General features: G+C 32.3%; 1 protein-coding gene across 1 annotated transcript; it reads right to left on the bottom strand.

Annotated features, from left to right (window-relative positions):
• Positions 1 to 1007: 1007 nt before the first annotated feature.
• Positions 1008 to 26756, bottom strand: LOC127733074 (potassium voltage-gated channel protein Shaw-like). The gene is made up of 5 exons (XM_052242351.1): positions 25701 to 26756; positions 8563 to 8784; positions 6603 to 7766; positions 3942 to 4158; positions 1008 to 2030 (listed from the first exon to the last, which is right to left on the bottom strand). Exons 1-4 carry the CDS (start codon positions 25986 to 25988, stop codon positions 3970 to 3972), a joined length of 1863 nt encoding a protein of 620 aa, XP_052098311.1. The 5' UTR covers positions 25989 to 26756; the 3' UTR covers positions 1008 to 2030; positions 3942 to 3969.

Genomic DNA, 26756 nt, shown 5'->3' with positions numbered 1-26756 from the left:
CTTTGTATCAATCTAATGATTTTAATCTTTTGTTTTTATGTTGAATGTGCTGTTCCACCATTGACCCAGGTTAGGGGATGGTTTGGCGCCCACAATCTTGTTTATCCTCCCCACATTATATATGTGCCAGTCCCAAGTAATGAACATGTAATTCAGTGGTTGTCGTTTATTACTGTATATCATATTTGTTTTTCATTTATTATTTGTACATAAGTCAGACTGTTAGTTTTGTCGTTTTGATTGTTAAATACATTCATCCTTTCGGGTCCTCTTATAGCCTGCTATTCGGTATGAGTTTTGCTCGTTGTTGAAAGCCATACGGTGACCTGCATGTATAATTGCTAACTTCTACGTCATTTGGTCTCCGGTAGAGTTGTTTCATTGGAAATCATACACATCTTCTTATTTTTATACATGTATTCACATGGTTGGCTCGTGACGAAAGATTCTTGTATTAGCCAAATATCTTTTCTTGATTACCCTTTACTTCATTTCTAATATAATAAGTACGGTAAAACTATGTACAATAGCTCTTTTCATATATATATATTCACTACAACCGTAAAGCTTTTAGTTTTTCTGATGAATATTTATCCAAACAATGGGTTCGAACGGACAGTAACGTATGTTTCATTTAGATGTATGGTTATCGTTGCCTCTTCAATTTTTTTTTTTATGTATGGAATATGCTGTTATTTTAGATATTGTGTTCGGTCGTATCTGTCCATTCAATTTACAATTTGTTAAAAATATAGAATAAAGTGGTTGTCGTTTAATATGCACATTTGCAATTAAACCCCATTGGTCCAGGCCAATATGGTGACCTACAGCGGATGTCTGTTCTTGGTGAACTTGGATTATTAACTCTATTATTGTCATTACAATTTTTACTCCAGGCATACTTTTATTCATATTTAAGTGTCATAATTGCAAAACTGAATCATGTACTGATATTTTGGTAAGTATTTATAATATGGTTTAGTGTAAAATTTAAAACTAAGACTACGTCAGTTCTGGACATTTTTTTATTGAGCGAAAATGAGAAAAGATAACATATGGACAAACTCGTTATGAAAAAATAAATTATGTATATATTTGTCCGAATAACAAGATATGTTCAATATATTTTTCAATATTTGGTAGCTAGCATTTAATTAAAGGTGACCATTTCTGCCAAATTTGGATGAATAGTATGTTTAATATATAAATAAGATGTAGTTTGATTGCCAATGAGAGAACTATCCATCAGAGACCAAAGGATGAAAATATCCCAACTATATAGGCCACTGACCGACCTTCAACAATGAGCTAAATCCATACAGTATAGTAATGGAGGTATGAAATAAAATGTTTATAAATTTTCATAAATACAATATGTGCGAAATAAACAAGTTAAACTTGATAATTTTATGAAAGATCAATAAATGTAAATGAATCCCTGCTATAAATTAATTATGTTATTTTCTTGTGGAGATACACATGTATATGACGATGAAAAAACTTGCAATTTAATGTGTACTACAGGTATATTGATTGTGTGAGAATTACGGTGGAAAAATGGCATGCATGAACTGCAATCATGACTTCTGTACTTAAAGAAGTAGAATAAATATCGTTTATCATTTAAAATGTCTTTTAACATGTTTAAGACAATCTTAAATTTTCCGGATTGATCATTTATTTTCATCTGTATTTACGTAATACTATGCTTATTATCATATTTGTACAAATAAATAAGTTTCCTGCATTTTGTGCTGCAGAATAATCATTTTCATCCTGTCTTGTGCAAAATTATCTATTTTTAGTTCTTACCAGGACAAGTAACCAGATATATATAAAGCAAGAGTTCGGTGCAATGTATGCGTGTTATTATAATATACATTTGTAAATTGTGTCAATTAGTGTTTTTTTTTTTTTTATAAATATAAAATATCTATGGAAATGTACAACAAAGTAGAATATATCAGCAGTTGATACTTCACAGCGTATTGGACGGATTTGAAAGGCTTGAAGTTCCCTGGGAACATATCCTGAAATGAAAGAGGAAATTTGTTATATATATATTTTAGTACATCTGTTTCACATTTGTATTAAAAAAGACGAGGAAGATACCAAACGGTAACTCAAACCCGGGAACAGTATATCTAACATTAATATATATGTTCCTGTTCAAACCCATAAGTCGAAGAAAACTGACAAAGCAATAATTTCAAAAATCGAAAATTACAAGATAGAAAACTAAAGACTGAGCAACACAAACCACATAAAAAACCAGAGGTGATCTCAGTCGGTGCAGAAGGCTAAGTAGATACTGCTCCACATGTGGCACTTGTCGTGTTGCCAATGCATGAAGTGATATCAATTAACGGAACAAGGGAAGTTCGAGTAAAATAGTACGGGATTGTGGTAACGATAATTGGAATGTATCCGTCGTCATCTGTGAAACAGATATTCTATAACGGTCAACCAACTCGTGATGGCATCTGTAAACTTTTCAAAGGGATGACATTAACTTTACTTCCCTTGTTCCGTTAATTGATAGTTTTTGATTCGTTCAACAGAGTCATCAAAGTTGAAAATTTTTACTGAGAAGACATCATCTATGTAGCGGATAATGAATTTAAAGGACAATGTTAGCTTCTTTTCATTCTCCCTAAGAAACCCCTGTATGAAGTCTTTATAAAAGCCCAAAATATAGAGCGGATATTAAGTTTTGATAAACACTCTTTCTGTAGCTGAAAATTTAATCAAAAGAATTGTTTTAATGCTGTTAATTTATATTTGCATATCCAATGTTCATGTTTCAATGCGATGTAAAAGATAAAACGTTAATCAGCTTTTCAAAAATAAAACTAGACTCATTATTTTTTTTCTAATTGAACGTAATGATTACGATGTAATAAATCAGTACAAACCAATTACTTCAGACACGTGCCAAAACCAAAGCAAAAAAACCGTGCTTTTTGTCTCTTTAAAGTCGGAGTGATACTTTTAACACGAGGCAAATGACCACACTTTACGCACATTTTTATTTATAGTTTGTAGTACAATGAATGAAGACACATGTTAGAGTTTTAACGCTATCTGCTTAAATAAACAAAAAGGAATACACTATTTTATGTACTAACGGTACATGTTTCTGGGATAAACTTCATCAGAAAGATCAAATGTTTCAGAAATTAAAAAAAATTTTAACTGCCAAATAGAACTAAATTACACATATAACATACAGATTGTGAAGTAGTGAATGAAGTCGGTTGTTTTCATGGCCACATTGTTGTTAGGTATAAGCTGGGATAGACTCAAGATATTTTTCATTGAAATCTAAATTAATTTACCACGAAGTTATCTAGACGGATTAAAAAAAATTTAATTATGCCACGTCTGCTCTAACAAGTTTTAACAATTATATCGAAAAAACATATTAGGTGGTGAATATTTCACAAAGGCTTTCGCCATTTTTAAAATTGTTATATAAGTAATGATATTCTTTTAAAACATCACAGTGATTACTTTTGTATGCCTGAGTGCTTTTTTAGAATTTAATCTACAAGACTATGTCTCTAATCAGGATGTTCCTTTAATGTGATTATTCTATAGTCTGCGATTAGAAAAAAAATCAAATAGGCGCTTTATTGATATGTAAATGTAACGGAGCTTTACTAGATATTTAAAGATAAATGAGCTTTACTCAGATCAAATACATTCAGGGTTGTTTGATTTTTTGTTATACATAAAAGTTAAAATATTGGTTTTCCTTTTCTTCATTTTCTTTGTTCATTTATCCATTCAATAAGTGCATTACTTAGATCAAAATCGTTGTGATACTTCACATGTCTAGAAAGTTCTCATTATTTTTTCTCTCAGTAATATTACCAATCGATTAACACACTTTGATAAAACATTTCGTAGAAACTAAACGCATATGCAGAAGACTTAACCTTATGGTTATCCCTTCTTACGGACCAATTACTTCTTTCCCTTGGAGGCAGCAGCCGGTGGGACTGAACGAGGAGTTTTACCTCCCTCACGTAATTGTCTTTTTTGTTCTCGTCTTTCATTTATCAACTCAAGTTGTCTCCTTTTTTCATTCTTTAGTCGCTCTGTATTTTCAGCCATGTTATTGAGCAGCATGGCTGTTTCAACTCTATGTTGGTGCTGAAATATTTATATAATTTTATTAGCATGTATATACTGCAGAAAATGACAAAAGATTTTAAAAGTTGGTGATTCTGAAGCTGTTTTGTGGATTTATCTTCATCAGTAACGCTCAAACCGAAAAGAATGTACTTGAGAAGGTCAACTTTGACTGGGGGAGTTGGAACCATAATTCTTAATAATTTCAACTGATAGTTATTAATTATATTGACTATACCAAAGAAAATGCCCCATAGGATGTCAAGTGTCATTTTTGTGTAATCAATATTAGGTCTTGGCTGACGAAAACGACATATATATTTCTTGCTTATGGTTCAAGAATTATCAAGGCATACTCGGATGTATCTTTCACTTCAACAGTCATCCTAGTAATAAGGAGACAAACTATGTACAGTATAGGAAATGCGCCTTTAGAAAGGAACTGTCTCAGATTCTTGAGAAGTTCACTGGGGTATAAAAAAACGTTTATCTTCGGATTTTCATCTTCGGACAGTAAACATATTCCAAAGAGAGGCGACCGATTGGCTATGAGGGATGTATAAATACGCAGTCAAGTCCGGTGAGAACGGGGACGTTAAATCCGATGCCTCGTGTAGTGACAGTTTAACACTCTCTTCACGTTTAAGAACATTTGCAACTACTCTTTGAGGGGTCCTTAGGTGGCCCATTATAAGGCTAGACTACTGCCCCTATCCAAATTGTCCTCATTTTCCGGTGGCAGTCGAAAATCACGTCCTTTATTCTGGTCGACGTACTTTGCAAATCGTACCAATTGGATTTATTTAGCAAACAAATACTAGTAGTAACTAAAGGCAACAGTAGTATACCGCTGTTCAAAAGTCATAAATCGATTAAGAGAAAACAAATCCAGGTTACAAACTAAAACCGAAGGAAACACATCAACTATAAGAGGAAAACAAAGGAACAACAGAAACACTGATGTGCAACAAAAAACAAACGCCAATGCAAGTAACAACATTCAATCAATCATTTTATGTATTTGTAAAAAGTTGGCGGTCATGCGAGGAAAGACTACTGTTATCCTTAATTATCTCTAACTTTATACAGCATTATATGCTTACTCTTCTAGACAGAATGTTTGCGCGTTGTGAAACTCGTATCGTATTACATGTATAGCCTTTGAATAGTCTTGAACGTTATCAGTGGTTTTCTTTGATATATTATAGTTATTATCTTTTAAGCAATATTTTATGAATACTAGATCTTCGATGGTTTTTGTTTAATTTGTTCACAACTTTTTTATACTCGGGAAAATTTAGAGCTTGTAGTAGTTTATAGATAATTAACGATAGAGAACTTTTGTGGACAGTTGGATTTGTTTTGTTTTTATATTCTTGGGATGCTTGCCTCGTTACATGTAAGACACACCCCACATCACCTGTCATTAATACTGCAATTGCAAAGACAAAATCGATATGAGGTAATAGATGTGCAGGTTCAATGTTGATCTCATTCGATAAAAACATAATTGCGCAATTTGAAAATGTGATCTATTACATATAAAATTTCCTCCGAACGTAAATCTAAAAATAGTTATCTGATTTCGATACAATTATACGAAATATATAGGAAATAGAAGAAAAAACAACGACAATTTTAAATGTGACAAACAAATCATATTTTCTATATTTGTTATCAGATCCCCAGCATATCATCTTCTGTTGCCAGGATGTTTCAGTTTTGTGAATAAATAATGACTATTGATTACAATCACACGTCCATTGATTTTATAATTTTGCATTGACGTTATTTTTCATTTGATAACTTTTAAAAACAATAATGAGGCACGATCACTTCGATATGGTGTAATATAATGGTCTTTCTGAAGAAAAAAAATACACAAAGAATTAATGGTTGTTGTTGTTAGGATTTTTAATTGTAACATCTAATTGTGATTATATCTAATTTAGATAACGTAACTGGAATTAGCTTACAAAAATAGCTTTCAAAGTATTAAGATTGGCTTTCAATTAAAGCCTAATATCTGAAAACATGTTTGTACTGACACTACTGCAAATTTCCATTGTCGCTTATTTATATTGTTTACTTTACTTCCGGTTGCCTAGCAAATTTGATACGCGCTCTAAAACATTTTCTTTTTATTTCAATTAAATTAACTTTCATATCCTGCATTCCAATCACTTTGTTTAAAGAACTCTTCAAATTAGAGATAATAATCATACAAAATTAGGGATCTGTACCGTGAAATTACCAAATAAAATAAAATATTAGTTATATAACTGCAGAATTTATGTAAAAGTTTCAAGCCACATAACAAAAATGAACAGGTTGTATTGATATCGGAGCACTGTTAAAGAGTCAAAACCAGAAAAAAATATTTAATAAAGTTCAGAAAACACAGAATATCGTCCCTTGCTCATTAAATGAAACCTTATGATGCGAATTTTACTGACAAAACATACCTCCAATTCAGATATTTCAACATCAATAGGGGTGACGGATGGACTTCCGGTAGATGACAATGTCTCCGATATGGTATGCAGTCTGTTCTGCGCATCAGTTGATGCAGAATTATTTCGAGTTGAATTTGTAGACGAAACCGTTATAACGTCGGTATCAGTTTCTTGGTAAACGCCATTTGGCATTTCTGATATAGGCGACTGACTTTCTTGACCATAAGGCGGTGCTCTCGTAGAAGTTATCGAGTCAAGTGACGAAAATGACTGCTTTTTTTCTTTATTTCTTCTAAACTTATCAAATAGTCTTAGTGACTTTTTACTTTTTATGAACAACTTTCTCTTCAATTCTTTTCTTTCGTGTGGTGGTAGTTTAATTCGAGACTGCGCATGAGCATAATATAGCGTAAAATTATTGACGACAATCGGAACAGTAAATGCCACAGTCAGAACACCACAAAGTACAGCTGCACAACCAATGATATAACCACCCTCAGTTTTGGGAACTTTATCTCCATATCCGACTGTCGTCATGGTTACGAGTGCCCACCAAAATCCGATTGGAATGTTTTCAAATGTTTCCGATTCAACGTAGAACACAACACTGGCAAAAATTAAAACACCAGTGAATAAAAACACGACCATCAGCAGTAATTCCTTAGTACTAACTTTGATTGTGTACACTAATATGTTAAAAGCGCTGTAATGCTTCATCAGTTTAAAAATTCTTAATATTCGAATGGTTCTTAGCGCTAACATAGATTTAAAAAGTTGACTTGTGCTATCATTTGGGTTTATAGTAACAAGAATGATGGCTATAAGATGTGGAATTAAACATAACAAATCTATTATATTCAATGGCTGGCGGAAAAACTGTATTTTTCTTGGAGCGAAAAAGACACGAATGACAAACTCTGTTGTGAAATAAGCTGCACACACATAATCAAGAATAGTCATAACAACATGCGGTTTTGTATCTGAAAACTTGTATTCTGCACTAGTCACTGTTTCTTTAATACAATAATCTTCATTAGGTGCCTGAAGTAATTCATATTTTGTTTTATTGATAGGTTGAGCGCCATCTATAGGAACACGGAACTTGTGGTATGTCTCTAAACAAAATATAGCTATAGACATAACTACGAAAAACATGGAGATAACCGCAAAGGTCTGAAAATAAACCAAGCAAGTTATTTAACTATTTTTAAGACCTTAACTACAAAGTTTCAAAATGAGGTAACGCAAAAAAGAAACTCTCAAGACATGATTGTTTTTGTCCTCAAATGATCGGAAACAAGCTTAAATTATTTCGTATATTTCTCTTTTAAATTGTTTTACATTTTGTTATCCTGTTGTATGGGTTTTGTTCATTATTGAAGGTCGTACAATTACCCGTTTTCGTTTACATCTTTAGCATTCGGGTTATAGCTGTTTCATTGGCAATCACATAGTACATCTCCTTATTTTTATACAAGTACACACAAAAATGTAGTGGGAATACATCGTTAAAAACTCATTTGTATAAGATAAAAAGATCACATGGATTTCATAGTGCATGCTAGTTTTAAATACAATCATTAATCGTGGTGACATTTACTATTATATGACAAAAAATCTGAGGGCTGAATAATGTTGCTGTGATTTTTTGTTACATGATAAATTCTAGCCTGTAAATGTTTATGGCAAATTGCATTACATATATGATCAAAATTCTATGTTTTCACTTGAAATCTATGCAACTGTCAAAAACAAACACTAAAATCGAAATCTTAAAAAAAAACTAATATAGACATTTTGCACATAGTATCAACAGAGCAGGAAATGACATCATGCTTACAATTCTTATCTGCAGTAAATAATTTTTCTTTTTTCTAACATAAAATGTTCGTGCTATTAATATTTAGCATTTGTGCATAACAGTAGAGCATTTACAAAATGTTTGTTATCATTTGAAGGTCTTTCTTACCTTGGCTCCTCTTGACGACGAAGGTTCCTCTAAAAATTGCCATGCTTGTATTTTGAATTTTGTGAAACTTGACGTATTTTCATCATATAACTCCGGTTCAAACGAAGAAGTGAAATTGTCATCCAGCGCGGCCAATGTTTCTTTGTGATCTTTGTACTTACTGTATGTGCCCCAGCAACACGGTTCTATGTCTAATTCTGTCAAACCCCAATATTCAAGTTCCTACAAGGTACAAAATATTCTGACTATTATATATGATATGTATACGTGTTTGACGTTTGTAGGTACAATTGTATGTAACTTCATGAGTTTTTATTTAAGAATTGAATGCTTCCTTTTGTAATTTTATTTGGGTGTAAAGTTGTTGACTGAAGCACATTTTGTACATAGCGCTTTATATTAAAGATTTACAACCCTATAAAATTAGGTAAAGAAGCATTCAATTCTAATAATAACATTTATGTGCTACAATTGTGAAATTACGAGTTATATGATTTTTTTTTTGTTTGTTTTCCTATGCATTGCTGTAACGTGGTCACGGGAAGCACGTGCTGTCATGAATGTTGCATTTTAATGGGAAATAAAATCTAATTTTGGAATGCCTCTTAATTGTTTTCAGACAACCAAAAGCACGTATTATTATGAACCATACTAGTACATGCTATGTAATCATAATTGATTGTGACTACATTATTATTCATAATAAAATGTGACTACATATATATTAAATCTAAAATGCGAATTGTCTCGTTTTTACATTGTACTCTAGTCAATAAATATGGAACGACAACCAAACAACACGCAATTACCATAAAACTTCACATAGATGTTTTAAATGGTATTTTAAGCTCAAAATAGCCTACAGTCTACTTGCATAATTTCAAAATTGACAATTAAATATTTCAAATGGCGTTGTGCGAGTGCCATTTACTATGCACATGAAATACCATCTGCAATAACAATTTAAGATTTAGTAGGTGACCTTTGAAGGATGAATTTCTGGCCCTACATGTATTTACATCATGTCTGAACAGTGGCCTGCCTTATTTATCGCTCTTCACTCGTCGAACTATTTTGATGGTTTTGTAATACGGGAGGTCGTGGGTTCGGTCACCTACCGTGTCAAACCTTGAGACTTGGAAATTAGAATTTGCTGCTTTTCTGCAAAGCACGCGGCAATTTAAGAGTAAGAGCAAAGATTAGTCGGCACAGAGTCCGAATAATATGTCCGGGTAGGGTGTCACGTCTTGCTGTGAAATAATATCTAATGAACTAGGATGTCAAAAATCCGAATCAGCGTGTCGGTCTAGTACAACGCAGGTTTCATATTCATATCACATTAACACGTGCTCGTCATAATATGCATCTACAATTTCTACCAATTCATCACAATCATCATACTCGCTGTCGACGCGCTACGTAGAACCTGCTTATTTGAAAATGTCTAATGTGTTCTCTCTCTGAACAATCACGAAATATTTTCAATTTGGCGTTAAGCAAACAACAATCAATCAATGTTTAAAAAACAGCATTCCCAGCAAAGCCAAAAGTGAATTTGCATTTCACTTTATTAATCTCACAATTGATATCTTATAAAATACTTTAAAATCAATGTTTTTGTAACCTCATCTAACTATTAATGCATGTCAAAAATAGACAGGTATCGATACCATTACATAATATCTGTTTTAAAAAAGTATACTAATGAAAATTTTAAACAGCATGTACTTCTCAAAGATAATTTGCTCTTTTCTATATCACGCTGTGGGATTGCAATTTGCAGTTAAAGATACATTAGGTCGTACAAATTAAATTTGCTTATTAGCCGTGTCATATATGCAACAAAGCTGAAATGGAAAATAAACCACATTCATGCTGTCAAAATATTCTTTGTGTTATTTTAGTACTTGTAAAATTACATATTTTTAAACATTAGTGTTTGTCTTCATCAAAAAATTGAGAGCAGATACCCAGGGGGCAATAAAAAACATATAATGGTTTACTTTTATAAATTGTAACTTGGATGGCGAGTTGTCTCATTGGCACTCATACCACATCTTCCTATATCTATATATTTAAAAAAAAAAAACCTGACAACACCATGCGGGCCACAAAAAGGAGGAGAGGACGAAAAGACAATAAAAAAATACACAACGCAGAATACTTAGAGATTGAGCAACAAATACCTCGCCAAAAACCATAAGTGAACTCAGACGCGAAAGTCGGCACCAGACTTGTTAAAGTTAAACATGTCGATGGTTTAGGCAACATGTACAAAGTTTCTATTGTATTTGCTAGTATTTCAAATCATTTGCGTCTGGCAGAGAAATCCTAATAGTTTTGATTTATATTTAATTTTACATTTGCTAATTCAGAAACTTCAATTTACGTGTATTACATCTGTGTAAATAAACTTTACGAAATCGAAGCTTTAATTTAATTGAAGAATTCCGATTATCAATGGTTACAAATGTTTGGATTGTTGTCGTTATTTTTATTTAATTTTTGCACTTTCGAAATCTGCTGAGAAAAAACTGCAAGAAAACTTAGTTTTATTTGACCCTTTTAAGTTAATTTTCTCAATTGTTCTAAATATATATGAAATATTTGCTACTGAACGTGTAGCAAACACCATTCATAATTTTCTGAATGTAGTTAGCTTATCGTTAGACGTGTTTAACCATTAAACATTATATTTTCTTACAGAATACTAAAATCATATCACTCGGGGTTTTCAGATACTCTTTAAACCTTTTTTTTATACAACAAGATCAATTATGTTAATTTAATTTTGTTTATTTTGGAATGTTTTCCTTTACAACTTGGGGAATCGATAGAAAGTATGTTATAGAGACTTTTGTCTATACATTTATATGTTTTACTTGTTTTAAGTAGCTGCCAGATTGCTAAATATGAATATTAGGGAAGTGCCTCTAATTTCTAAATAAATGCCTTTAAAGGCGGCGAATCACATTAGATTTACGGTTATATATACAACGAGTTGGACCTGAGTACAATATAGTTATATAAATACATGACTTTGTTGGGTATACGTCAAATAGACAGCAACAAAACGACACAAACATAAAATGATATATCTAGTCTATTTAACGGACAATGATTATTTTTAAACACGGTGTATAAAATTACAATTATGTAAGCTTGCATGTGTACCATTCAATGTGATTTTTTACAAAACGAACTACAACATGTATGTATTGACAAAGTTTAAATTATTTAAAGCCTTTGTATTTGAACTTCTGTTGTTTTCCCCTATAGATTTACAAGTATGTAACCATAGGATTTTTCCAATTTGTAGTTTTATCCGTTTAAATATTTGATATGATGCTCAAATGTCACAAACCGTATATTGAAATACAAATGAACAAAGTGCAATGAGTCTAGTGCTTCGTCTGATATGCAATTAAACTGTAGATCAATCAGATTTAAAAATAAACAATTTCATTTAAATGCGTTAAAAGAAAATTTTGAATTCCCTTGATGGCAATTCTCAAATAAATTCCATTAATAATATTATCAATTGTTGTGGTAACTATAGGAACACCCATAAACCATTACCTTTTGGCTAGAATTATATAATATTGGATATCTGTATCTGAAACTTTCATACCAATTCCATTTGATAAATTATTAACTTAAAGATAAGTAAGTCATGGAAGGAAGTAAGATTTTCTTCTCAAAAGAATTCAGTTTCAATATCAAATAAAAGGTAAAAAAAATATCTGTAGCCGTTTCTATGCACATTTTGTTATTGATAGTATATCAAATGAGAAATGTAGTCATAGACACAGGCAATCAACAGATTGTATAGTACCTTAAGTTCAACTAGAACATTTTCTTTTTGTCGTTAATTACTTGTTAAGTTTAAATTGGAAAAACACCATCTCCTGATGTTTAAGTTGTATAGGCAATTGCAGAATGTCCGTGATTTTGAATATAATCTAATAATTAAAACAAATAATCTACGATCACGGTGCTATATTTGAGAAGACGATTGAATAGTGTATAATGTATAACTGGCATACATGTACAGTTTGATCTTATAATCTGCTGTTACAACACTTTCTCCGGTTAAGGGGAGGATGAAAGCTGGGTGTGGATGGGTTGAGCACTCACAAACATTTTAACCACCCACGTTCTTTATTCTCCGAGGGAAGATGTGCACTTGTCGATCATTCTTTTGAATAGAACATTTTAAGCGTGAACTTTCAATTAAAATGCACAGAAGTTGAAATAAATAAAAGAAATGTTAGTTTATTAATCAAAAATTAAAAATATTTGACATAAAAGAACATATAATTATTGTCCGTAACTATTTCTTTTTACGTTTTTATGTGACGCGATTTCTGAGTTGTACCAGGCAAATTTGACCTTAGATTGATTTGGCTATTGTTTTTAGGTCCTTTTTGGTAATATAGCTCTTCCAATGTCTCGATTTTCCTGATGAAGTTAAATCCAGAAAAGCGCTTTGGACCCATGAAATTATCATGATTATATTGTAAAGTAACACAAACCAAATTTCTAGAAAACGTAAAATGATGGGAGGTTTTAAGTAAAATGAAAATAACTCTTTATAAAAGAGGGACGAAAGATACCAGAGGGACAGTAAAACTCATAGATCGAAAACAAACTGACAACGCCATGGCCAAAAATAAAGAGACAAACAGACAAATAATAGTACAGATGACACAACATAGAAAACTAAAGACTAAGCAACACGAACCCCACCAAAAACTGGGGGTGATCTCAGGTGCTCCGGAGAGATAAGCAGATCCTGCTCCACATGTGGCACCCGTCACAAATTAATATAAATTTCGTGCGTCTCGGAACGCTTTTCTGGATTTACCTTCACCAGGAACACTCATACTTAACATTTGAATGCAAAGGATGCATAAATATGTAGAAATGTTTACTTAGGAGTTATATAACCAAAATAGACCTAAAACGAATAACCAAATTCATCTACGGCCAACTTTGCCTAAGGGAGTTGTGACAATAGTTTCTGAATAATTTCTTGATAAGGATTTTTAAAGCAATTGTAAGGCGACGCGCATCAGTACACTACACATTTCTGAGATGGATGTAGTTAGTTTTCAGACATTTGTGAAGAAGTTAGTTTAAAGTATGCGCATCGATAGTAGAGCAGCATTATATTTTCCGGCTGTGCGTCAATCCGTCTGTATCCGTATCAGGTTAAAGTGTTGGTTTATAGTACTTTGTGGTCACATCAAGTTGAGACTGGAGCGAGATGTTTTGACCCACGGACGCAAATCCATTTTTTTTTACAAATTTAAAAATACGTTTTAAATAGGAATAATTTTAAGAAGGGAATGACTTTTGCCAAAATGCTGTATATTTATTATTTATTTGTTATTTTTAATTCTTAGAGTACATGTTCATACTTTTGTTAAATAAACTTTCAACTTTATATGAAAGCAATGTTACCTTCGCCCACTAGATTTCTTTTAATGAATTCAAAAAGGTATCTATATACTATTAACCATTACTTCAAATAAACTGTATACGGAAGTTCTTAATTTTTCAACAGTTCTAAGGTGTCGATTGTCAGTTTTTTCTTAAACACTTGAATTATATTATTGCTTTTCCATGTCTAATTATGGTAATTTCACAACAACAATAACCTTTTACTTGTAATCCCCAAACGTATCACGCTGTGTCATGTTGCATACGGGGAACGGACTAACATATCTCGTCAATTAAAATGCATAATTTAATATCAAGTAAGTTAAAAATTATATAGGCTTGAATAAATAAACACGAGTTCATCGCCATCAGAATGGAAACACAAACGTACAAGTTGTTCTCATAGATTTAATCTTGCAAGGTCACATTTTCAACGCGAAACTTACATATTCATTGAATGTCATTAATACAACAGTAATGTATAAGAGGAGGAGGCCAATCCTGTTATACCAGTGGCTGGTAATTGTACCGTAAGGGAGAAAGATACCAAAGAGACTTTCAAACTCATAAGTCGAAAATAAACTGACAACGCCATGGCTAACAATGAAAAAGACCAACAGACAAACAACAGTAAACAAAACACAACATGAAAAATTAAAGACTGAGCAACACGAACCCCACTAAAAACTGGGGGTGATGGGTTAGCAGATCGTGCTCCACAAAAACACGAAAAGACAGACGATAATGTGACTATGACAAATGAAACATATTCTTGGTCATCCGTGACACAGATACTCCATCACGCTTAACCATTTAATGATGACGTTGACGTCCGTAAAACCTGAGAGATAACATCAATAATATTATGTTCGATAGTTTGTTTTTTTGTAAGCAGCAATCCTCTATAAAGAAATACCGAGAAGAGCGCGCTCCGGAAAAGTAATCCAGATCTGTTCTACATGTGACATTCCTCTGGTTATCGTATTAAAATCTACCAGATCGATATGTCTTGTTTACCCCTACTGGGACCTCGCCCAACATATAAACCATCGAACCTTGAAACCCCTTCCTCTAAAACATATCTTAGTGACATTTTATCTAAGGGTTCTCAAAAATATTAACAAGGAAACAATTATAATACAGATAACTGAAAGATAAGGAAACACGAACCCGCAGGCTACTAAAAAACTACCATGGTGAACTCGGGTTATGCGGAAGGATGAACGTAACATGAACCCCACTTGTGGAAACCCGTCAATTTGCTCATGACGAGTACAATTCTATTTATAAGCTGCAATTGGCAATGTCGTAAACGAGTAAATGAGGACGAAATTGCTACAAAATGGAACTTGTAGATACAGTGTTTTCGGCTAAAGGGATGCACCTTAGGCTCTGACTTGGTGTGCGAGGTGATATGATCATTAGGCTGATAATGTTTTCAAGGTAAAAACAGGATAAATATGTAAAAGTTGTAATGTTATTTTGAGCGGATGTATGTTAACTGACTACCAACTGAAGGTTTGTCTGCCAAGAAAGCACTTCTATCACACACATAAAGTAAAAGTTAATTTTTCGATGCCTAATTACGATCGTTTAGATATCGTTTGGGACCATTAGACAAATTTACAGCTTATGACAACACAGAATTTAAACTTCTTTTCATTTCTTAAGACCAAGTTATAGTAAATGGACATTATCACAGATTTTTATGAGTATTGCGTACAAATTTGACACGTTTAACTGAAAACTACTTTTAAAAAAGGATATTGTTTTAACGTTACATTTTGTCTTAATATGATTGAATAACAAGTGTTAAAATAAGTTTACATTCTTATACAATAATCTTTTCAGTTCGACTTATCAAAGCCTTTTCTGGTCTTGGTTTTAAGATCAACAGAACGAATGAAATTGTAAAAATCTTCAACGTATTGCAAAATTAAAGTATTCTTTTCCTCTAACTTGATATATTACATGACTATTTTCGAATAGCGTTAGCGCAATAAGGCATATCGCGATGAGTTAATGAGTTTGATTCACATGTACTGTTTTCTGATAAATAACAATAAAATCGTATTTCCGTTATACATGTAACTCGCATAAATAGTCCAAAATTGCAGAATCGTATGCCTCAATATTGACCCACGGTTTTGAAACGTCTTGAAATTACCTCCAATTCAATAATTTTGATACATAATTACAAATCAATACAAATCATTAGAAATATCCTTTACAAGGGAAAAAACAAAACAAAGCCTACGTGTCTTTTTGATATGGCAGTTTAGAGAAGAAATGTCAATATGTGTGCATTATTAATGTTGATAAAGAGATTGTAACACTCATTCCTTATTTCTGTCCTGTCAAGTGGGTTGAATAGTCGAGAGAAAAGATTACTATTTTGATCCGCCTCCCGGACTGGCATAATTATACCTTACTTCATGTTAAAATATAGCATGCATGCATAAAAGCGAAGAACAATTTAATCTACTAACTACGGTTAGTGACCTGACATTTTTTCTTAAATATCTTTCTATATCAGGTTACTGGCAATTCCCAGATAGTCAACCTACAGAATAGTCACGTGCTACCCAATTGTCAAGTTAAAACTCAACTCTTTGTGTGTGAGTTATAAAGTTACATGTATGATAAAAAAAAGTCACAGTTCACATCTTTGTCCTTCCGTTAAAGATAGTCGTATCATTGACAATTATATATTGTACCAGTTCTCCTTATTTTAATAAAATGAATTTCGTTTAAAAAAAAACACTGCAATGCTCACCGACCTCTCATCATACCTCACATACAAAGATTTAAGTGTTAACTTGGCAACTAGGTCGCACGTTAAAATACTTTAGGTTGACTATCTGGGATTTGCAAGAAACCAGATATATATATCATTATGGTAATGTTGTCTGTTATGTTTAGATGTTCAGACAGTTTTTAGAGTTGCAATGGAAACCGCGGAATAGATTAACATAGAACCCTATGGGAAAACACGTTAAAGTATCATTTACCTAAGAATGTTGGATCAAAACCAGTGTAATTTTATTGATATGTTATCTGGCATGTGTCAATGTGGCATCTGTTTTTGAAACTTTCAAAATGGTGCCATTTCCGTGAAATCAGCAAAAAATGTGAAAAACCATAAGTCGTCCAAAATTAATCACACTTTACAAAAATGTTTCTTGTCATGTGTAGATATCCCATTTTACTTTTGATTTTTTTTAAAGGCTGAATTTAGCATGAAAACAGCAGAAGTGTAAAAAAAAATGATCCTTTTACCGTAATGTGACTTGTCATGTGTATATATGCCGTCTGAGTTTGGCTTTTCAAAAGGGCGGCCGTTGCCATGGAAACAGTTCGAGGTGGAATCGTCTTTTGCTTACAATTCTAGTTATTAATATCATTGTTATATTATTATTGTATAGAATTTATCAAATGGTTATCCAAAAATTTCTAGTATCCCAGTCCCTTTATATTTCCATTTTCGTTATATATAGATGATGTTTTCTTTAAAATATAAGTTAGTTAAAAGAAGATATATACTTTTTATTATCACATCACATTTTGTTTTTATGAGCTAGAAAGACAATAAATATATATTTATAGTCTTAAGTTGTGAAAAAGTGAATTTCCTTTTCGAAGTAACCAGAAACTTACACTCAGTCTAAGATGATGTCATCATTAAAAAAGTTTTACAGTAGACTAAACAATCAGAAAAGTATCGTTCCTTGTCAATAGAGTTCTACAACTGGTCCATAGAAAATTTCCAGAAAAGCTTTCCGTTCATTAACTTGCTTTAACCCTACCGGATTTAAGCCATTATTTCTTGATAGCAAAGAGGGATATCAAATGTATTTGCACGATAAATGCGCCCTTCCGCAGTACCTAACATTCCTCAAGGTTAACTTGGAGTTGTAATTGTCCAACTCTAGGGTTCAACGTGTTTAATTTATGTTATATCTTTTCATATACCTTCCTGTTTTTTAACTTTTTCTGACTATTTCGCGTATTGTGCTTTAAATTGTATTTTTTTTATTCCACTTTAAATGTTGTTCGTACGAAATCTTCTACTTAATATGTTATGTACAGACTAATTAGACATTGTTCCATAATAAAAATCAAATAAAAATAAAATTATAACTTAGATAGGATCTTACGTTTGAACTGAATACAAACTATTAAGGTATTATTGTATTGATACATTTGATTGGTGGAAATTATGTAATCCTTGATATGTTACATCTAGCGATCAAACTACTCTGTCGTGAAATTGAAATAAATAACATTTGTTGCAATTAAAAGATTTTCTTAAAATGTATTTCCCACATGCAACAAACAAATACATTCCGATTTTGCTAAAACACGTAAAAAAATCATTTCAAATTTAAATATGGATGTTTATTATTTAACACAAACCCCCGTTATTGATAAAAATGAATTTAAAGAACGTGTACTCGGTCTGAGATTGGGTAAACTCTGTATAAACTTGAATACAGGAAACAAGTTCTATATTAAGGAAAATTGTGATATTTTTATTTCATTGATTGAACTTAATAAAGTTTTTACTGTTAACTTTTTAAATATATAAGATTTGTAAAGATATTTAATAAACATCGGTAGACTGCCTTTAAATAAACACACAACGCGAAAAGTATGTTCTATTACTTTACGAAAATATGGTCGACTATAAAATAATTAAATCGGAGTGCGATTTTGAAATGATAACAATTATCATAAAAGTGAAACGGAAGATACCAAAGTGATAATCAAGCTCAAAAGTCGATGCCAAACTGACAACGTCATGGCAAAAAAAACGAAAAACGACGAAACGACTAACAAACGTATACAAAACACAATATAGAAAACTAACGACTGAGCAACACGAACCCCACCACAAACCAGGAATGATCTCAGGTGCTCCGGAAGGGTAAGCTAACCCTGCTCCACATGTGGCACCCGTCGTATTGCTCATGTAAGTAAAAACTCGGTGATCAGGCTTATTCACATACAAGGAAAAGAGGACGGGGTTGTGGTTACGACAATAGACCACTTTCGAGTTCGTTGCATTTCTGTCAAAGACTTTAGTTTTAGTGAAAATCATTCGTGCGTTTTGGGGCATCGTCACTTCATTCCCATGTTTAGCGAGCGGTTGAAAAAAAAATGATGCTATATTGCACGAATTATTCAGCAAATAAAATTCTTATAATTGATAATCAGCACTGAAGTCATTAGGGAATTGTGATTAAGTACCTACGGAACAAACATTATTTCTAGTTTATCCTGCATAATGACGATCACGAAAACGCTTGATTAACTTTAATGGTACAGGGATATAGGCGGTCCCCTCTATCTGGTAAATGACGTCGTAAAGGCGCGCATAATTGACGAACTTATCCGGTGAAGGACATTACTCGAGAGTGTTCTATTGGAACATATCCGTCGTCATCTGTGAAATAGACATTCCACAAGTTTAGAAATATAAGATGCTAATCTGTGACAGTATACGCGATGAATATATAAGAAATACAGAACTGATCATTAGAATATCTGTATAAGTGGTCAGAGCAATTACTGGACTTTAGTGGCGCACATTTTTTTTCAATCAAATTGCTAAGGAGATAATTGGCATATTTCTTCTGGAATTCTAGCATTTTCTATTTTTCTCCTTCAGTTAAATTTCTAAGTGTAGTGTACATGTATATTGATAAGACATTTTTTTGAATTTAACAAACTTTTTAAAAAAAAAATTGAGCACGACATAACTTGAATACGAACATAATATATTTCCATAATATTTTTATATTATTTATTTTTTATCGCTTTTTTTTTTAAATTATACAAGACTGTTGTGTGCATTTTTTTAATGAAGCAATATCATGCCATCTTGTCTGTTGCCCTTAATCATAATTATAAATCGGTTTGATTATTAATCTTTCGATATACTTCGAACTTCTACAATAAACTTTAATCATACTTATAATTATTGGATTTGAGATGTCTGGGATTTATGAAATTTGGCTGTTCTGTTCGCATTAATATTAACAATTAATAATGTTTATAATATTCATTTGTTTTGTCTGATGGTCAATAAGTTATTTTTGCGTATATCAAAGGCATTGAAATGTAATCGTAATACTTTTATTATGGAAATCAGAGGAAATCTATATTTACTAATGGACCAATATTCCCTTGGTAAACAACTGGTCATCAAGTAATGGCTTGTTAATTGAGATTATATTTCTAGGCAAATTTTGATATAATATTACAATAATTATTATGATAACAAGTTGACCGAAACCGTTACAAACTACATGTATGTACGACAAACGTTAAACTTGTTTTCATGAAATTTATTGTAGTTAATTATTAAGCATGTTATCGTCCCGAATATGCATTTGAAATATTTGCCACTGTACGTAAAGCAGATATTGACCAATCAGTATGTCTGTAATTAAAAGCCATGAATGACTTATTTTCCTTTTTGGCATGCTCATATTGTTTGATTAAAAAATCTCTCTTTTAGAGAAAATTGTTAAACTTTAACTCCGTTATATATTATACAATTATGTTTGTTGAAACTGCGCGTGATTATAATATTGCACACATCAGGATGCATATATAAATTTTCAACTTAAGATCTGGATAGGTTCACTACTTGCAAATTCAAGAAACGGGATAACATTTGGTTATATTGCGACCGGGAATTATACAGAGCATTTTTGTACTGGACAAAAAGTGTAAAATTATCAACGTCGTTAAAGGGGCATTAGCTACGAGATATAAAAAAACAAAATAAAATATGATTTTCTTTGGTTCAATCATTAATGAAAGTGAAATTGTGAAATAATAGTTCGCTTTTAGCAGCCAGTTTAGTTCAATTTTGTCAAAATAAGCTAAGAAACGTCGCTGATGAATTATTCACTTGCAAGTGAATAATTTGACCTCATTGAATCCGTATTCAAATGACCTTCAATTTAACCTATTAGCTAGAGATTGGTTACTCATATATTGGTCGTGTTCAGCCATTAAAAGGAAAAGCATGTCAAAATTGAAAGTGAAACAAAGGTGAACCATTTCGTTGACGGATTCGATCCACAAAAAATCATTCTTATAGAGGTAAAATCGATTATTAACTTATTTTTTTAACCTATAACGTGAAATCAAAAAGACCTAGAAAAGTCCAATTGCACGATGTCGCTATCTATTTATATTGATGTTTATGTTTATATCGGGTTATGTGACCGTCGGAAGTCTTCGGAGGTCATCTCGATAGTTAATTAGATGGCGTCTAGACTGAAATACACACGAAATGCTAATATATTTTATCGAGTCCATGCATTGTTAATTGTTTATTTCAGACTTATTGTAATTTAGATATACGTTTTAGTATGTTATAGGTGTAATACCACCATTGATTTTCCCCTATTAGTCTTTGTTAAATTTGCACTTTTCAAAAAATTGTGCAGAATTTATCTTTGTTTCAAATAAAGAAATACTTGGCATGAGTAAAGTTTTATCCTGTCCAGTACTATAGAAAAAATTTCACATAACATTTCATTGCATATAAGAAAATAACCATCACTGGAAGTTAACCAATCAAATTTCCCCCTTTTTTAACCTATGTACAAGCTTTAGTAACCATGTAACCTCAAGTTTCCAAAATATTCCATAGAAACCCCAAATACAGAAATAATGGTGCTTTGAAATACCCAAGATATATGTTTATGACTTAGAAATGTTTTACTGCAATGAAATGTAGGATCAATTACCTACAACTGTCAAATTCAAGGGAATATTTTTTTCGACCTATTTTCGTATGCAACCGGATGTGACGTACTATGATTTGGTGGTATTACACCTTATAAATCAAATATGAGAATTTGAGTCAAATCGGTTAACATGAATTTGACAGCTAATGCCCCTTTAAACCATAATTAAGGTTTTTTTTTGCGCTCAATACATAGATGAACCCTTTAAATTAGCTTATATTGCTTCGATATATATAATTTTATAATGATTTAATGTTTATAAAAATAAGGAGATGCGGTATGATTGCCAATGAGACAACTATCCACCAAAGTTTAAATGCAAGCAACTATAGGCAACCGTAAGGCCTTCAATAATGAAAAAAACCCATACCGTATAGTCGGCTATAAAAGGCCCCGACATGAAAAATAGGAAACAATTCAATTGAGAAAACTAACGGTCTAATTTATAACAAAACAATTTACATTTATTTTTTTGTACCATTTTCTCTTATAAAAAAATCACCGCGTTTAGACCTTGACCAAAAAAACGACCGACAATACGCAATCTAAAACAAAATTCGCCCACCATTATTCCAATTAAACGTTCTTTATATTCTGAATTCTGAACCCCACAATTCGATTACATAATTTATTTAAAAGCAGGTATCAACTCCAGTGTGATTATTTTTTAACAAACTTACTATGCGGTATGGGCTTTGCTCATTCTTGAAGGCCGTACGGTGACCTATAGTTGTTAATTTCTGTGTCATTTGGTCTCTTGTGAAGAGTTGTCTCAGTGGCAATCATACCACATCTTCTTTTTTATATTAAACTTTTTCTTTAAAAAAAAATAACAAGAAACTATTAGGACCATGAGTTTAGAAAGCAAAATACGTAACAATTTTGTAATCTCCTCGGTGACCTAGATGTAGCGAACTCGCCTCGAGTGCAAAAATTCGTGGGACAGATCCCAGATCGGGCCAAATTTAAGACATGCAAATTAATATTTGCTGATACTCAGCTAAGCAAGCGGCATTCATTTGTAATACCAAAGACTGTTCAGGAAAGGTGACATATCTTTCTATGGATATTTACCTTGTGAACTAGTATATTTAAAATCCATTCTAGTACCAAGGTTTATATTTATTTCACATTAGCACCTTCTCGTCACGAGTATGCATTGAATTTGACACTGGACGTTAAATAGCAAATCAATCATAATGTTTAAATTTATGTGGGGCGATATAAAAGGAGAATAAGGATGTTTATTGTTCAAGTTTTCATAAGTCCTTGTAATTTTTTAACTCGTCATGCTTTTGCTTAGGCTATCCATTTAAAATGTCTGACTCCAATAAAAAATGAAAGGATATGGAGTAAATGTACATGGGACAAAATCGCACATAATACAAAGAAAACATAGAAAATTATCAATGAACAGGGCTTTTATTCCTGTTCTTCATCTTGACAGTTGATGTAGGGTCTTCAACAATGAACGAATCATTCATACCCTTCAACAAGATCAAGACGGCCCCAGCGTCGACTTAAGCGGTACTATTGGTAAAAATAAACCACAGTTCACCTTCTTGCTCCCCACCCAATATGTTTCTCAATATTTTTTCAAACAAGCAGAAGATACCAAAGTGACATTCATATTTCATAAGTAGAAGATAAAATGACAATACCGTCCACAAAGCACTCAATAGAAAACTAAGACTGAGCAACACTAACACCACAGGAAATGGTATCAGGTGCTTCGGAAGTCTACGAAGGCCGTTCTCTACAAAATCTTTCATTTCTTGACATTTGTAACGTGCATTCAAAGTAGATTACGCTTTTATCAAAACTGTTGAAATTCCTGTAATGTGCATTTTATACATATAATGGGTTATACAGTTTTAGATTCATCTTTTCCAATAAATTCCATAAGGAAAATCACGCGAATTATACAAATGCTTGAATATAAAAATAAACGGGCACACGGAACTATATAAAATAAGAAGAAGTGGTAATATTGCCAATGAGACACCTATTCAACATTGTCGAAATGATGCAGATTTAATCAACTATAATAGGTCACCATGCATACGGCCGTCAATATCCATCTTTATATTTTTATATAGTTTTGATGTTTTGAAAAAGACGTCATTTATGGTACATTAGCAAAATATTTTTGGTTTTATCCAGCTCTTCAACGTTTGTGTTAGGTTTTGGCTTTCAAATATTTCGGCCTCAAGCATTACTAAATAGACATTAACTCTCGAAATGCGCATCTGGTGCAGGAAAATTGATACCATTAATATTATTATGAAAATGGTAATTTTATGGTTGTCGTTGGTTGCTGTCTGCCATATGTTGGCATATTTATTTGAAATGTTTTGAGAAGTGTATCAATGCAATAGTCAAAATCGGAAATCATTAAAGATAATAAATAAATTAACAGAGACATCACTATCAGGTTATATGATCATGATAATATAGGAGCAATTATTATTTGCCGATTTAACTTAAACTGCGCCCATTTGTCTTAGGACGTATAAGGTTTCTAATTTACAAAATAAAATAATAATGTTTAAGGTATGTCATTATGTGATTTATAATTACTTAATTGATTATTGGTTACTTAATAAATAGTTCTTAATATACTTCTCCATGTACACTTAGTCAAAAGTTTACTGAAAATTCTTACAATATACTTTTATGATAATTATTATCTGCGGAACCGTAACGCATTTACATTTAAAAATACAACGCCAAAAACGATACAGAACAAGAATGTGTCCATAGTACACGGATGCCCCACTCGCACTATCATTTTCTATGTTCAGTGGACCGTGAAATTGGGGTCAAAGCTCTAATTTGACATTAAAATTAGAAAGATCATATCATAGGGAACATGACTTGTGTACTAAGTTTCAAGTTGATTGGACTTCAACTTCATCAAAAACTACCCTGACCACAAACTTTAACCTGAAGCGGGATAGACGGACGGACGGACGGACGGACGAACGGACGCACAGACCGAAATACATAATGCCCCTAGGTGGCAAATCTCCGAGGACGCCAACGCTTGACGGAGATAAATCTTACATTACATGTCTTTATTACTGAACAGGGATTTTTAGTTTAAAACATATTAATGAAGTGGACATTTGCAGACTAAATGTATCATTCAATTTGATTTGGTTTTGCAAATGTTTTTATTCGAGCGCCACTGATAAGACATATGTAGACGAGACGCATTTGGCGTACCAAATTATAATCATATCAGTACCAAAACACTGTCTACTGAACGGATTATAGTCCTAAGATTGATATTCCACAAGCACAAGTACCGGCTACCGGCAGTGGTTGCTTCTGTCTTAAATAGTTTGGTCTTTATATCTCGGGTGATTTACATTAAATTGATTTTCTTGTCTGAACTTGGGGCGATTTGATATTATAGAAAATGCGTTGCTGGTACTTGTCGTTCGTTGAAGACCACGATGAACACGACGTGTTCCACCTTTGGAGAAGGATCTGCTTACCATTCTGGAGCATCTGAAATAACACCCGGTTTTGGGTGGGATTCGTGTTGTTCAGTCTTTAGTTAGCTTTTTATACACAATGTATGTATAGTAGTGTTTTGAAAACTGGTGTTTGTTTTTTCGTAGATTTTCATTTTTTGTCATGGTTTTGTCGGTCTTTCTTTGGTATCTCATATCTCTTTTTTTATCCCTATTTCACGGTAGTTTTTCTGTGGGCTGGTTGAAATGTCATTATTTTTTTTTATCTCATATCACATTTGATCCAATCATATCTTGATTTTTGACGAGTGAAAAAAGCTGAATTATAAATACTTTGTGCAGTGAATATTATGAGCATATATCATGAAATTTCACAAGAAGATTATCTTGTGGAAACAAAAATGAAAAAGAAAGAAATATTCAGAAAACAAATGCAACATACCCCTCTTATAATGTTGCCACAAATATTTTGATCAATGTGTAACTCGTCAGACCTGTAGTAGTGAAGTATTGTGGTGAAAGCACCCGGATGTCTATCGAAGAAAAATTCCTGCTTTTCCCGGTCCCAGGACTCGTCTGCTTCTTTCAGATGAGCCAGCAGGGCTAATCTGGTGCCCTGTATACTCTCAAGAGTACTAGCCCATGTTTCGAAAATAACTCCTCCAACATTAAGTTTAACTTTTGTATCATCCGATCTTTTTAGTTTTTCCTTTCGTTTTATATATTCCATTCTTTCACGACTTTTTTTCGGTATTTGGAAATTCTATCACATAGTGTCATATGTGTTATTCCAGATATCATTTTGAATGTTATGCATCACTGATGCAAATCACTTTTTTCTACTTCAGAGTAATTGTTATAAGTATACAAATATGTCTATTCATACATCAAGTCCCCATAGTGTATTTAATAAATATTTATCGCCTTCTAAATATACTCATAATTTCGAAACCTCTCTGTTTTAAATTATGAATATAAACATATATATATCAAGCTATTTCCTCGGAACCATTCGGAAATACCTCGCACATTTGATCTACTTTAAGGATAACTTCACCTCTACCTGCTTCCCAGAACTCTCCAGTTTTATAAATGAAGCATGTATTGTGACATTGTCAATAAGTTCGCAATCAATAGATAATTGTAAAACTGATAAAATAAGCATCAAACATAATGAATTTTAATTCATTTCGAAGTCTTGAAATATTGATGACTATTTTCTATAGAATAATATCAGTTTACCTGAGGATTGAAAACAAGGACTCTTTTGATAGATGCCGGTAAATCGACGTAAAACCAAGAAATACAGATAAAACTATCGCACTTTCATTCCGCAATGACATCTCGTAATGGTTCGGTTTTTATTGTTTGTAATATAAACTGTCTCTCAGATTCATTCTGATCCTTTTTATCGACTTTTAATTCCGATCGTACATGGTATGGTGATAGATTTTTAAGTTGATTCGCATGTAGTATCGATCTATTTTATATGTCCTTA

Source organism: Mytilus californianus, unplaced genomic scaffold, assembly GCF_021869535.1.
Source record: "Mytilus californianus isolate M0D057914Y unplaced genomic scaffold, xbMytCali1.0.p SCAF_3, whole genome shotgun sequence".
Taxonomy (NCBI): domain Eukaryota; kingdom Metazoa; phylum Mollusca; class Bivalvia; order Mytilida; family Mytilidae; genus Mytilus; species Mytilus californianus.
Note: the sequence above shows the minus strand (reverse complement) of the source record. Positions and strands in the feature narration are given on the sequence as shown.

Bases quoted from the DNA above. Each gene is read 5' to 3' on its own strand.
- LOC127733074 (XM_052242351.1), bottom strand. From the start codon at position 25,988: ATGGAATATATAAAACGAAAGGAAAAACTAAAAAGATCGGATGATACA. The intron at 8,785-25,700 runs GTATGTTGCATT...TGTACCTTGTAG, and splicing joins GTGGCAACATTATAAGAGGG to GAACTTGAATATTGGGGTTT. The intron at 7,767-8,562 runs GTAAGAAAGACC...GTTTATTTTCAG, and splicing joins CGTCGTCAAGAGGAGCCAAG to ACCTTTGCGGTTATCTCCAT.